Below are 14,522 nucleotides of genomic sequence, written 5' to 3' on the forward strand. Positions count from 1 at the left end.
ACCAGCTGCATGTATAATGATTGCTCAAGTTAAACACCACCTCATTATTTTTATCTACTTTATTATTCAGAGATAATATTTTGAGAGAGGCATGCTCCTGATGATTTTTCCAACCCTCTCTATGCTTCTAACTTAAGCCCCCAAGTGGGACCACAGGACTACTACAGCTGCCCTTTCTACTCCCCTTCATCAAAAGTATAATTCCTTATCTCTTGGGGTACGTCCACAGGATCGGCAGGTAGCGATCGATCTATCAGTGATCGATTTATTGCATCTCATCTAGACGTGACAAATTGATCCCCAAACACGCTCCCTGTCGACTCCAGAACTCCACCAGGGCGAGAGGTGGAAGCAGAGTCGACAGGGGAGCCGCAGCCGTCGATCCCGTGCAGTGAGGATGGGAGGTAAGTCGAAATAAGATATGTTGACTTCAGCTACGCTATTCTCATAGCTGAAGTTGCGTATCTTACATCGACCCCCACCCCTCCCCCAGTGTAGACCAGGCCTTAATGTAGTTTCTCCTTCCCCAGCCCAGACATGGAGGTATAAGTCATCCTAGCCCAGCACAACTTGGATTACTGTAAACAGAAATACATCATCATAATTAGCATCATCATAATGCGACTATGGGTTTGCAGGATCAGCCTCTTAGTTTTCTTCACCCATTAGAAATTCCCATGTGTAACCACTAACACCCAAGCTTGTTGTTTTATTCTAGAATACTGTCAAAATGGATATTTGCAGGGGAATGACTTGTGATGTATGGATTCAGCCCTGCTAATGTGGGCACCATACCATAATCCTTTCCATCTAGGTCTTTTAGAACAAGCCTATTACTTTCTTTCAGGCTATTCTGAGCTTACTAAAGGCAAGAGTAAGTGACACATGCAGTGTGACAGAATGGGTTCATACCTTCATCAGTAAAGCCCAATAAATTAAGGCGATTATTTGATATGGAAATACACTACCAAGAGAAAAATACATGCATACACATCAGCCTGCATATTTTAAAAATCTTTCAGGTTTTCAGACACTGCAATTCATTTAAGGGCTGTGAATCTCAAACATGCTAGTTAGCCAAATATTCTTTGGAGTATTCCTTTATTTCAGATACTCAAAAAATGCATTAATGTCTTTTTAAGTGACATATATAGAGGAAAACTTACACACACACTGTCGAATGATATACAAGCCACTTTGACAGATGTGTTATGCAGTTTTATTTCAACATATTAATTTACACTGATTATCAGAAAGAAATTTTCTAATGGTGAGATCTATTAGACAATTTCCTCAAAGAAAGAGATGGAAGTGTCATTGCTTGAATCATTTAAAAATAGTCTGGAAGAAACTGTCTCACATTAGCATTGGCAGGGGTCTGACCAACAAAAGCTAATGGTTTTCCATGTGTAATTTTTATAATTCTATTATACTATGGGGCTGAACTGATACTGGTTTCAACCTAGCAGATCTCTAATAACTTCAGCAGAGTTACACTGGCTATATATGAGTGCAATCAGACTCAGTCCCTGTATCACAATCATACTAGTAAGGGCTGGAGTCACAATAAGACTTTGACATCTAACTGCCACTTTAGATGACTAAATTCCAGAATCAGGCCTCACTGGGATTCACAACCCCACCCTCAATCCTGTAGGTGCCTAAAATCACTGAATTTTTGCAGTAAAAGCTACTTAGACACATATGTTTCTGCCTGTAAGCATTTGCGCTGCATCCCCATGCCAGGCGTGCAGACACCTAAGCCCCAGAGCGATTCACTAATGGGAGAAGATAGGCATTCCTCTATCTAACTCACTCCTATAGATGAGCTTACACAAAACAGCCAAGAGTCGTCTCTGGCTCATAACTTTTAGACCAATCGTTAGGATACTCACCTGGGATGTGGAAGAGCCCTGGTTGAAGTCCCCTTCTGCCAAAGGGGGAGAAGAGATTTGAATGGGGATCTACCACCTCTCAGGGAGTACCCTAGCCCTGAGCTATAGAGTCCCCTGCTGGGGAGGGGGGAGGAAAGGGGTGTCCCTCAGTCACTCCTGCTGAAGCTGACTGCGGCGGGTGCGCTGGTCCCGTGGCTCGGACGGAGCTCCCGCAGGCATGCTCCACCGGAGCCGCGGAACCAGCGCACCCGCCACCGGAGCCGCGGAACCAGCGCACCCGCCGCAGACACTTCTGCCCCGGCCGCGGGACCGGGGAAGGGTGGCGAGCGCGCTGCCCTGCTTGGGGCGGCGTAATTTCTAGAGCCACCCCTGACTGGAGCAGGGGGACTGGATCCTGACTTTCCCACATTAGTTCTCTAACCTCAAGCCTACAGAGTCATTCTCATACTTGCTTGTCGTCTATGGCCCAATAATTCTTTCATTATTTAAACCACAGTGCAACAGCTTCAATAAGGAGAGACTGAGGGAGACCCACATCAGAATATCCTATAGCCCAGTGGCTAGGGCACTCACCTGAGACCTGGCAGAGTCCTGTCCAAACCGCTCAGCATCATAAGAACGTAAGAACTGCCATACTGGGTCAGACCAATGGTCCATCTAACCTAATATCCTGTCTTTCCACAGTGGCCAGTGTCAGATGAGTTTGCAGAGAATTAACATAACAGGACAATTATCAAGTGATAATCCCCTGTTGTCCAGTCCCAGCATTTGGCAGCTGGAGGTTTAAGGACACCCAGAGCATGGGGTTGCATCCCTGACCATCTTGGCTAATTGCAATTGATGGACCTATCCTCCATGAATTTAGCTAATTCTTTTTTGAACCCAGTTATACTTTTGGCCTTCACAATATCCCCTGGCAATGAGTTCAACAAGTTGACTGTGAGTTGTCTGAAATACTTCCTTATGTTTGTTTTAAACCTGACACCTATTAATTCCATTGGGTGATCACTGGTTCTTCTGAAATGTGAAGGGGCAAATAACACTTCCTTATTCACTTTTTCCACATCATTCATGATTTTATAGACCTCTATCATATCCTCCCTTAGTCATCTCTTTTCCAAGCTGGACAGTCCCAGTCTTTTTAATCTCACTTCACATGGAAACTGTCATACCCCTAATCATTTTTGTTACCCTTCTCGGCACCTTTTCCAATGCAAACGTATCTTTTTTGAGCTGGGGATGACCAGAATTCCACACAATATTCAAGTCCTAAATTTCTTTGTGAATGAAGCCCTAAAACTGGCGGGCAAACTTTTTGGCCTGAAGGCCGCATCGAGTTTTGTAAATTGTATGGAGGGCCAGTTAGGGGAGGGGGTCATGGACAGCCCCCACCTCCTATCTGACCCCCCCCCCCGGACTCCTGCCCCATCCAACCCCCCCCGTTCCCTGATGCCCCCCCGTGACCCCTGCCCCATCCAACCACCCCTTCTCCCTGTCCCCTGACTGCCCCTGGAACCCCTGCCCCCGACTGCTCCCTGCCATCCCATCCAACCCCCCATCCTTCCTGATTGCCCCCCGGGATCCCTGCCCCCATTCAGCCCCCTGTTCCCCCCCTACTGCCCTGACCCCTGACCACCACCCCAAACTCCCCTGCCCTCTATCGACCCCCCCGCTCCCTGCCCCCTTACCACGCTGCCTGAAACACCGGTGGCTGGAGGTGCTACAGCTGCACTGCCCGGCAGGAGCCGGGCCATGCTGCTGCCACCACCACACGGCACAAAGCACCAGGTCAGGCCGGCTCTGCAGCTGCGCTGCCCCAGGAGCTCACTGCCCCACCGCCCAGAGCATTGCATCGGCGGTGGAGCGAGTGAGCTAGCTGAGCCTGCGGGGGTAGGAGGACAGCAGAGGAGGGGCCAGGCTAGCCTCCCAGGCCAGGAGCTCAGGGGCCAGGCAGGACGGTACCACAGGCCGTAGTTTGCCCACCCCGCCTTAAAAGGCCAACTTCAAAATTCATCCTATGCCAGGAATTTATTTGGCCCCAACTCTTGGTGAAATGACAAGAATTAAACACCTTGCAGAAGTTACTTGTGTCTTTACCAAGTTTAGTGACCTGCAGACCCCTACATCTGTATATTTTGTAAAGTGAAGGGTAGAAGAGCTGATAAAAGCTTAGAGACTGAGACCGAAAGTGATCCTAAGCACTATTAAATAAACAATAAATAAGGACATTGGACTTTTATAGCGCTTGTATCCAAGGCTCTCAAAACACTTTACAAACACGCCTGCAAGGAAGGTGTTTCATTACACAGTTTACAGATAGAGAAACTGAGGCACGGACTACAGATTACATGCAAAAGTTCAGTGTGAAGAAGGAAATACTGATGGAGAGAGCCTGCTTTCATAGAAGTTAATGTCAAACCTCTCACTGCCTTCAATGGGAACAGTTTTGAGCCCCAATCACCCACCTGCACATGCTCAGAATTAGAACATTGCTGAGCTGCTATGCAGACTGATGGTGTCACTGGATGCAGTTTCTAGAAAAGCTTTAATGACAGTGGCTTTAGGTCCACCTTCCCTCTCCTCCCTCCCAGTTCCTTCTCATAGTTCTTCAAAACAGGGTTTTCCCTGGCTCTATGGAACCAGGCACACAACACTCATTTGTAATATGAAGAGAGCCTGGGGATGTTTCATGTTAACATCCCAACTGATATGTGAGCCAACAGTCAAATGATGTCAATCACAGCCCATTAGACAACAATACACTCTGCCAACTCTGCCCTGGCCACCTCCTCCACACCATGTGTCATCTATAAACACACACCACTGTTAAAGGTTTAGAGAAGGACCACCCTGTTGTAAGCTCCATCTGGAAGTACAGCCTTTATCCCCAGGTCTCCAAACCCTGAATTCACTGTATCAGATAATAGTACTGGAAGGACGGTGGCTATAAACACATACAGCACAGTTTCTCTACATAGGGTGACCAGATAGCAAGTATGAAAAATCGGGACAGGGGGTGGGGGGTAATAGGAGCCCGTATAAAAAAGCCCCAAATATCAGGACTGTCCCTATAGAATCAGGACATCTGGTCACCCTATCTCCACATACTGCTTAAACATGCGAGTCAACAGCTTCCTATTCAAAATAAATGAGTGGTGGCTCCTTAGATTTGTGACTTGTGGACACTTGGCTCATGATATCAAAGGAAAAAAAATTGTTGAAGAATCTGCTCAAGCAGGAGGTTCCCACATGCTTGAGAGGCTGTGCCTGTCATGGCAAGCACATGATCAGCTGGAATCTGGTTGTCACTTTAATTGGCATCTTCCACTGGCCACTTAGGAAGTCAGTGATGATAATGTAGGCAATAGCATTGTGCTGCCACTTTCCTGGCATACGTACTTCTTGCTTAAAAGTGAGTTTGAAACCAAAGGAGCCATTATTGAAACCAAAGTTCTCCATAGCCACTGAAGGTAGGACAAGCAGTAATGGGCTTAATCTGCAGCAAGGTTAGCTATTAGGAAAAACTTTCTAAATATAAGGGTAGTTAAGCTCTGGAATAGACTTCCAAGGGAGGCTGTGGAATCCCCATCATTGGAGGTTTTAAGAACAGTTTAGACAAACACCTGTCAGTGATCGTCTAAGTTTACTTGGTCCTGCCTCAGCTGGACTTGAAGACTTCTCAAGTCCCTTCCAGCCCTACATTTCTATGATTATTTCAGGCATCCCACTGAAAGGGCAAAATACATATAAATGTCAACTACATCACTTGAAAAAGGGTAGAATAAACACCACTCTGCTTGCAGATACAGACATGAAAATAAACACTTGCTCTCTCTCAAGAAGGAGGCTAAACCCATATATCCCACTTTCTTTTCTTCAGTTTGCATGTTACATATATCCCATCATATGAAATGTCTTTCTGTAACATCAGGGCAGCTAACTATTGGCCCCAGCTAGTGAAAGCGATCTACGCTAGAAGGCACACTGCACAATAGTAGTAAAACCAGTGGAAGCCCATTCACATCGGCAACCTCAAAAATTGCAGCACGTAAAGTTGTTAGACAATGCTTTGCAAAACTGCTAGAAGTTCTAGGTGTTTGCAATGGGGTGTCTATCCCACACAAGGCTTGAAAGGGTTAAGGTGGCCAGGTGGGCCAATTAACTCCCCAGCCTGCACCTGGAGGGAGGAGCCAGGGAGCAGGGATTGATTAAATGAGGCTTAGTTGGACAGGAACAGAAGGGGCCCGTATAAAGCTCAGGAGCTGAAAGAGGTTGCAGGGGAAATAGTCTGCAGTTCTTCCCTAGGAGAAGGAAGTGTGTTTGGAGCAAGAGGGGCAGCAGATTGAGATGGGATGAGTGAAGAGACTGAGAGGAGGGCACAGCACCTGGAAAGATCTAATCCCCTCAGCAACCCAGAGGAGGCATCTCTAGCAGAGAGTGAAGCTCGTGACAGTGCTGAAGAATTTATGAATAGTTGGGACCATTTTTCACTACCAAAGTCTGAGCTCAGATACTATGGTCATAGGTGACACAGAAAAACCTAAAACAGATTTGATTATATTGAGTGTGTGTGCACACGCAGATTAACAGGGTGTCAAAAGCTCACTCTAGGTACATCTACACTGTCACCCCCCCCCCCCCAAAAAAAAAGCTTCCCCGTGAGTCTCAGAGGTCTGGGCCTACAGACTAGGGCTCATCAGATGCATGTACAGAGCTAAAAATATCAGGGTAGATGTTCCCACGTGGGCTGAAGCCTGGGCTCTGAAACCCAGATGGGGGGTGTCTCAGGGTATTTCTAGCAGGACTCAGGCTAAGGGGCTGTTTAATTCTAGTGTAGATATTCAGGCTAGAGCCCATGCTCTAGGAGCCTGTGAGGCGAGAGGGTCTCAGGGCTCGAGCTGTAGCCTGAGCCCAAATGTCTACACTGCAGTTAAATAGCCCCCGAGCCCTGCAAGCCCAAGTAAGCTGGCACAGGCCAGCCATGAGTTTCTAATTGCAATGCAAACACACCCTCAGAGCCCAGGCTGGACTGCAATATTTAGCACTGTAGCACAAGCCCCATTAGCCTGAGTCTGTAGAGCTGGGCTCTGAGACAAGCTGCTGCAGGATTTGGGGGTTTTTTTTGTTTTTTTTTTTTGCAGTGTAGTCATGCCCTCGGTGCCTTGTTTCAATAGAATAATACAGAGAGAAGTCTGTACTAGAGAGCGAGGAAGACTCTCCAGGTTTCACTGTAGTAGGAACAGAAAAGTGTGATGCAGTTGATCCTGGAGAAAATATTAATTTCTATCTGAACTGGGCCCCGTCCAGCCTATACTCACAATACATCTTCAGTAGTGCTGGCAGCACTGTTACACACCAAAGAAACCTACCTAGTGCAGGCAGTGTTTAACTTTTTTTTTTTTTTAATTAAAGTAAAGAGAGAGAGAGAGAGCCTGGAACATTTCCCAGGTTATTCATCACCTCTTTTAAATTATACTCCTCAAACCACAGAGAATGAGGCTAACCAAAGAGGCAGTACGACAAACTATTCTGTGGGTGACCCCTCCTCAAGTGTATAGTTATTAGCAGGTTAGCAAATGCCAGCTGGTACACCTGTTTGCCACATATGCACAACTCTATGCATGCCGCTGTTCATCCATATGCTGAACAGACCACATTATTGTTTGGTAGGTTATTTGAGAGAAAACATTTCAAAGAGAGAGAATGAAGAGAACAGTTAATGTCAAGGCACTCACATGAAAAATGTGGTCTTACGCTTTCGATCATGAACACACATGTTCTCCAAGTTTTTCCATCTCTGTGGCTCTCTGCTCAGATTTTGCTTGAGGACAGAAAAGTATAACTTAAGATCCCCTTTTTGGATCTGAATGGAAGAATTCTTATACATATGACATCACTGCTTGCATACAAGAACAGAGAAGAATTGTTCAGGATGTTGTTGTATCCACACAAATAGCAGTGATTGCAATGAACGCTGTTCTGTGCAATGTCAAAAGCAGCTTTGCTAATTTCACTTACATTAAAAATGATATTGACATGATCAGCCAGCCCTTTTAGGAGTACAGTGGGAGTGTAGTGGTGCAAGGAATGCTAGACTGATCCCTTCATATAACGTGTAAAGAAGGTCGGATTTAGGCCTTACAGTGTCCATTTTGTCTTATTTCTCAGAATAAATCTCTTATCCTTATATTATCCCTCCACCCCCCCCCCTTTTTTTTTTTTTACAGATACTATTCCTTTCACACTCATTCTATCACCATGACTCTCAGGTTATGGTGTTTGGATGGGTGAATCACAGAGTGAAACACTCTGAAAACAAGCCATGAAGGACTGAGGGACAGGGAGAAGAGATTAATTACATGATGGATTTCCTTTTATAAAGTTGTCACACTGTTCCTTAGCAGTTGTGATGAATACTGATCATCATGACACCATATGAAAATACCAAGTCATTGGGGCAATTTTTTTGTTCCTGTTCCAGCAGTGGCCTATGAGCCTCTTAAAATTTGGGCCCAGCTTTGCAGCCCTTTCTCAGAGGAGCAGGCTTGTCATCACCAGACCACCCCCATGAATCAGAGCACATACTATCTGCCACCCCCAGGAGTAAAGGCTGCAGGATTGGGCCTCTGACACTTCAAGTGTATCTACAGTCCAGCTAATAACATATATCCCCTGCTCCTACTCAAGTGACTGGCAAGACTGACTTTTCCTTTCCTAGGAGTTCTGGATCAAGCCTATATGGTTGCATTAAAAGCATGTAACACATGGCATTCTCACACACTGTCTACTCCTTTCACAAACTAATTCTGCCATTGATTATAATTCAAAAGCAGTTTTTCTTCTACAGATTTAGTCTTCTGGCTAGGTTTAGGCATAATAGGCTTCATTCTGATCTCTCACACATGGTACATCAGTGTTACTTCCATGAGGTCAATAAAGTTACTCCTGATTTGCACGGGTAAAAGTGAGAGCTGAATCAGGCTCCCTTAATATGTCTAATAATCATAACACCTTGCCATTTGGTATATCCGGGGGAGTTCCTACTTGAATAGGCTTATTCTTTTCTTAGACATGATAATCTGACTTGGTCTAACCAGAAATAGTCTAAACACCTATCAGTTTGAATCTGAGAACTGTTCCTCCAACACCAGGAAGTATTTCACAACACAGAGGAGAAGGTTAGTCTAGAGTGTAACTATAAATTAATATTTAACATGAATTCAAGTTATGGTATACATATTTTCTTGTATAAATTCCCCCCCTTCCTCTTTGTGTGCCAGGGACTTCATTGGATACAAGGAAATCATTTTCACAAGTAAAAAGAATGCAATATTTTTGTTGATCTATATAATCTACTCAAAATATTTAAATGTGAAACAAAATATGCACTTTTCCTAGAGCATACTATATAACATCAACAGAAGTTATGTCCATTCCTTGAAGGTTGTCCTGGGAACTTGATTTCAAATACTGAATCATGTATACTATGCAGATAAAGACATACTGATATTACAAGAGATAGGCTTATCTGTTCTGTTTAATAGCCAAAAGTAATTTAAAACCAGCACCGGAAATAATAGCAAGCAATGTATACACTTATGTATGTGTTCCATGGAAAGGGTGAGTGTTTGATTTTTGCATTTTACTTCAATATATCTGGATGAAGTCCAGATAGAAACCACATAATAGGAATGTATTTCTAGTGAGAAAGAACTTCACATTGTGAAGGAAAGTCACATAGGTGGCATACAGTATATACTCTCATACTGTGTGCCCTTATAGAAGTAATGCCAATTCGTACATATTGTATTTCCTAGGGCACCACCTAGCAGGACAGAGAATTAACATTCACAAAATTAGAGGGAGGCAAGTAAAGGCAAATGCAAAGTAGTCTGTTCCCTCAATACCACATTAGTGCTTTCAGCTGGACTTGAACCTAGGTAGAAGAAAACTATTACTATAAATGCTGATTTCCATAACAAATTATACAGTTCAGAGACAGGAAAACGGAACTGATGGTTGTACGGCAAACTACACAACACACACAACCTTCGCAAATAAATGGCAATGCACTCTCAGTTACCCTTTTATTTCCCATAAAAGATTTCACAAAATATTTAAACTGTGAACACCTTAGTATAGCTTTCCCGGCAAAGAGCAAATTGGTAACACGTGGTAGGTGATTTAATCCGGTTCTTTTTATCTGTTTACACTGGGTTTGTACTGAAACGTTAGTGACATCACTGAAGTCTACATAGCGTGAATCTGGTCACCCTTTTGCACACTCTTGAAACACTTTTCGGATCACATACACAGGGCAAGATTCCTAATTATTATACACCAGCTTTATAATAGCCAGGGGCAGCAGTAGTCATGGTTCACTGGTGTGAACGGGATCAGAATCTGGCCTGCCTAGTCCTGGGGCTAAAGCTAATCCAAACCCTTCACGGAGGCAGCCAGAGACACCACGCCCCCTGCATCTCAGCAACTGACTGAATGGCCAAGGTTTAGAAATGTCTATGAAAACTGTGCGCGGAACAGAAGTAAAAGGCGGCTGCTTTACAAAGGAAAGAGACGCGGATCAGGAGCGGGTCTGAAGTGGGAAAGAGAAGCTGCCTTGTTTATTGAGTGGAAGCACCGCAGGCAGCCACCTCTTTTCGGCTCTCCGAGGCAGGCTCCAGAGCGCCCAGTTCCGAACTCTTCCACGCCTCGATTCCGCCTCCCAACAACCCACCCCCCGCTATTGTTTCCCATTTGCAAACGAGATGCAGATCGCTCCGGCTCGGCCTTTACACCAGGGGGCTGGTAACTGAACGGCCGCGTTTCCCGCAGTAACTTGGCCAGAGCCTGCCTCGCCCCCCATCGCCGCCGCCGCCGCTTCCGAGCCACATGGGCCGCCCCTCTCCGGTACAAAGCGGAGCCCCCGGCAGCAGCTCGGAGCAAACAGCCCAGCCGATGCCCCGCTCCCTGCAGACAATGGGCGAGCGGCTCCTACGGCAGTTTGGCTCCTTCCCACACATCGGAGACGTGGGGAGACCCTACACCCCGCCCCCCCCAGCGAGTCCCGGCCGGGGGAAGGGGCTGGAGCCTCAGGCAGAGCCCCGCACCCCACCCCACCCCACCCGCCGGGGGGCTCCGGAGCGGATCGCGCTGGGGAAGACGTGCACTCACCAGGACGACGGCAAATCTCTCCTCCAGTTCACCTGGCTCGGGCATGGGCAGCTTGAGAGGCATGTGGTGAGCCCTGAAGTCCGTCTGCTGAGAATCCATGCTCCCGGCATTGCCCATGGCGATGGCCCTTCCGCGGAGAGGGGCGATTCTTCCGGCTCTGTCCCTCGCTCAGTCTGTGTGCACCGCACCGCCTCTCTCTCCGTTATTCCTTCGCCGCCCCCCTTCCCCCACACACCTTCCCCTCCTCCCTGGCTGAGCCCGATCCGGTGTCCCCCCCGCCCCAAACAAAACAGCCACGGGGAAGCGACTTGCACAGATCTAGGTCTCCCTCTAGCACTGGCCGTGGAAATGATCCCCTTCAACCTTCATGCTGGCTGTCTCCTCTCCCTCCTGCCCAGGGCAAGCTCGCTCTCTTTCTTCTGGAGAGGGCGTTAGGAAACTGGGATCTTATCTGCATGTTGCACAATTTCCACACCACTCCCTGCGCGCAATCCTGATGGTGGGATACATGATTCCGGCTTAGCGGTCCCTCTTTCGCCCCGGCTCCCCCTGATGTGGCTGCTGCTGCTGCCTCTGACACATACACGCTGGCCCCCCACACAACACAAGCCACCACAAAACTCAGGCGCGCCGCAGCAGATTCCGATTCCAGACAAACGCACACCCCTGCAGCAGCAGCACAAAGCCCCCTTTCGCTAGCCACCTCCCACTGAGCCGCCCCCCGCCCGGGGATAGCTGGGATTCGTAGTCCCTGGCCCGGTTCGCAGGAATCAACACGCACACTCAAAAGGAGCCATACACAAACCCACACCAGCAGCTAGCCCTAAACCACTTCACACGTGGAAAGAAACTTGTCAGATCGTAAGGAGGATTTCTATGTTTTTCCTACCCACGGTTCCCTAAACACAAAATTGTTTGCAGGCCACAAAAATTCAGTCCGAGTTTAGTATAGCCAACCTCCAGATTTTAAATATTTTAGAAGGGAGTAAATCATAGAAAGGAATCATAATGGCTATGAGATCATTTAATTATTAAATGATTTGTTTCAACCTTTATCACAGTATATTGTGAAAGTAAACCAAGCTAGACAATTGCAAAATTTTCCTACATGAGTGAAATCCCCAACCTCTGCCAACCCCAGGGTCATATTTTAGGGAGTTATAATACAGAGAACAAATCACAGTCCTGTGCCTGAGATTTGAAGCATTCTGTGATAGCTATACTGAAGGTTGCTAAATGGTTTCTGTTATGAATCCCCTTTTCAAGATGTTTTTTTCTTTGTAGAACATCCAGCTTTTGGGACACTATTTTCCATGGTTGGTCTCTGCATAGGTGGGTTTACCATTAGTTTGGTGGGAATGATAACCAATAAGAGTTCAGCTATATCTGAATGAGGTGAGAGAGAGAAAGTATACTTCTCCCATTATATAAAAAAAAAATCTTTTGACCTTTCTCTGAAAAAGTACTCGGTGATCTGAAAACTAATTAATGTATCACAATATCATAATACATGAAGGGGGGCAGAGTTAAGGGTCCACATTGAGTCTTCACTTTGTCATTTCCTGATTTTTGAATGGGTAATTATGCAGCCTTAATATTCTCTTAATATAGTTATTGTATTTAATTTTAAATATTAATTTGCAACACTTCCCTGAATATCACCAGACAGCAAAGATAAGTAATTATGCCTTTACCTGAGCCACATAATGAAACAGTGTATACAAACTTGATGAAGAAAGTCAAACCTGGAGTTTTAGTGTTGCCAGATAGCTCAGCATCTCACGTATTGTCCATTTACACTGCATTTTTTAAGAAAACTAGCATGCTGAGTGTTGATGGTCTCCATAAAGATGGAGATACATTCAAAATCTTTGTTTGCATACAAATCATCAGAGTAAAAAACAATATCCCAATAAATAGTTAAATAAACTATTAAGCTAGGGGAAATGTGTGCAACAATTTTTTCAGTGGAAAGAGGACTATAACAGGAGCAGGATCACACCTTACATCCATATTTCTGGGATGCAAGTTGAGTGATGTACTCTTTATCCTCATATGTTAACTTGAGAAAAATACCTTTTCACTCCAACAATACATAAGTGTTTGCTTCAGCATCTAGCTCAGCAATCCCATCTGTGGTGCGGCACTAGGAGAATGTGAAAGGGAAAGGTTAAAGTAATAACGTGTGCAACATAAACCTGTGATCCGTCAATATCCTGCCATACATAAAATTACTCTGCAGAGATTAACTCAGATATAAAGAGCATGGTTTTACTTGCTTTGACCACTTGCTTTGCACTGAATTAATCTAGGGTCCTGTGTTAAAAATATTATAGGAATATATAATTAAAATCCTTATCATAATGCATACACACAAGAGGGGGCAAATTCAGGTTGGATAGGCAATGTTCATTCTGGCATTTCTTAATTTGAGACTGGTTGACTTTGCAACCTTTTAATCCTTTTTAATCCTTAACTTTGTATTTCCTCATTCTTTTACGGTTTAGTTTATTGATGAGTGCAACCATAACTAATGGTAAATGAATGGGGATTTTTGTTTGTGAATTTCCTTAATTTTTTTAATAGAAAGAAAATATTTTATATATGTGCTATTTAAATAATAAAGCATTTACACATTTGTTGTCTTCACAGTGTAATTTATTTCCATTGATTAAAAAGTGCCATATTTCACCATACAGAACCATGTTGGACTAATATATCGAAAGAAATTACATTAAATTGTATTAAAAGAAAACATTTTAAATGCAACTTCAGTTTTGCTGCAACTTCTGCATGACATTTATTTTTTTAAATTGTGTAACAGAAAACTGAGTAGAGATTCAGAATGATAATTTCTGGTGGGGGGGGTTGTTAAAGTAAATATTCAGAAAGCCGTAGCCCCCAATTTGTAAGAAATAGATATGGGGTAGTCAATAGGTGGCCTATGGGCAAATCCAGATTGCCACATGCTTTGTATTCTATTATTAATTAATTATTAATTATTATTATTATTTATTTTCTCTGGAGTCTGGACCTTGACTATACTTTGACCAAGAACTTTGTACCCTGACAAAAAACATTGATACTCCTGAAATAGATACACAATATACATGAAAAGGAGCTAGAACTTTGTGTCTCATTTTTGTGTAACTCTTTTTGAGGAAAGTAACAAACAAGTTAATCTTTGAAAAGAAACAATGTAACTTGCCCCAGTACAAACCTAAAGGAGCACGGCCAAAGCTGATCCAAACCCAGTCTGCTTTCAGTGCAGCTCCTCCTGGGCCCCTCCTTTGTAAGAATGTCCTGACTGTCTGAGGTAAATCAGTTTGCAAAGGCAGCTGTTGCCATGACAGCCAGGGAACTAGTGAATCTCCTATGGTGACCAGGCAGCAAATGTAAAAAATTGGGATGGGGGTGGGGGATAATAGGAGCCTATATAAGAAAAAGACCCAAAAA

The 14,522-nt window shown here is 44.7% G+C and overlaps 1 protein-coding gene across 3 annotated transcripts in view; it reads right to left on the reverse strand.

The window, feature by feature from the left end:
- Nucleotides 1–11,746, reverse strand: part of FMNL2 (formin like 2) — a 269,726-nt gene extending 257,980 nt beyond the window's left edge. For 2 of the 3 annotated variants that reach the window (XM_039494530.1, XM_039494531.1), the window contains exon 1: nucleotides 11,067–11,183. In XM_039494530.1, coding sequence (XP_039350464.1) covers nucleotides 11,067–11,183 — 117 coding nt within the window. Of the gene's footprint in view, nucleotides 1–11,066 lie in introns of all 3 variants that reach the window. The other variant, XM_039494529.1, reaches the window with a different exon arrangement.
- Nucleotides 11,747–14,522: the final 2,776 nt, after the last annotated feature.

This window comes from Mauremys reevesii, linkage group 11, assembly GCF_016161935.1.
Source record: "Mauremys reevesii isolate NIE-2019 linkage group 11, ASM1616193v1, whole genome shotgun sequence".
In the NCBI taxonomy this organism is placed as follows: domain Eukaryota; kingdom Metazoa; phylum Chordata; order Testudines; family Geoemydidae; genus Mauremys; species Mauremys reevesii.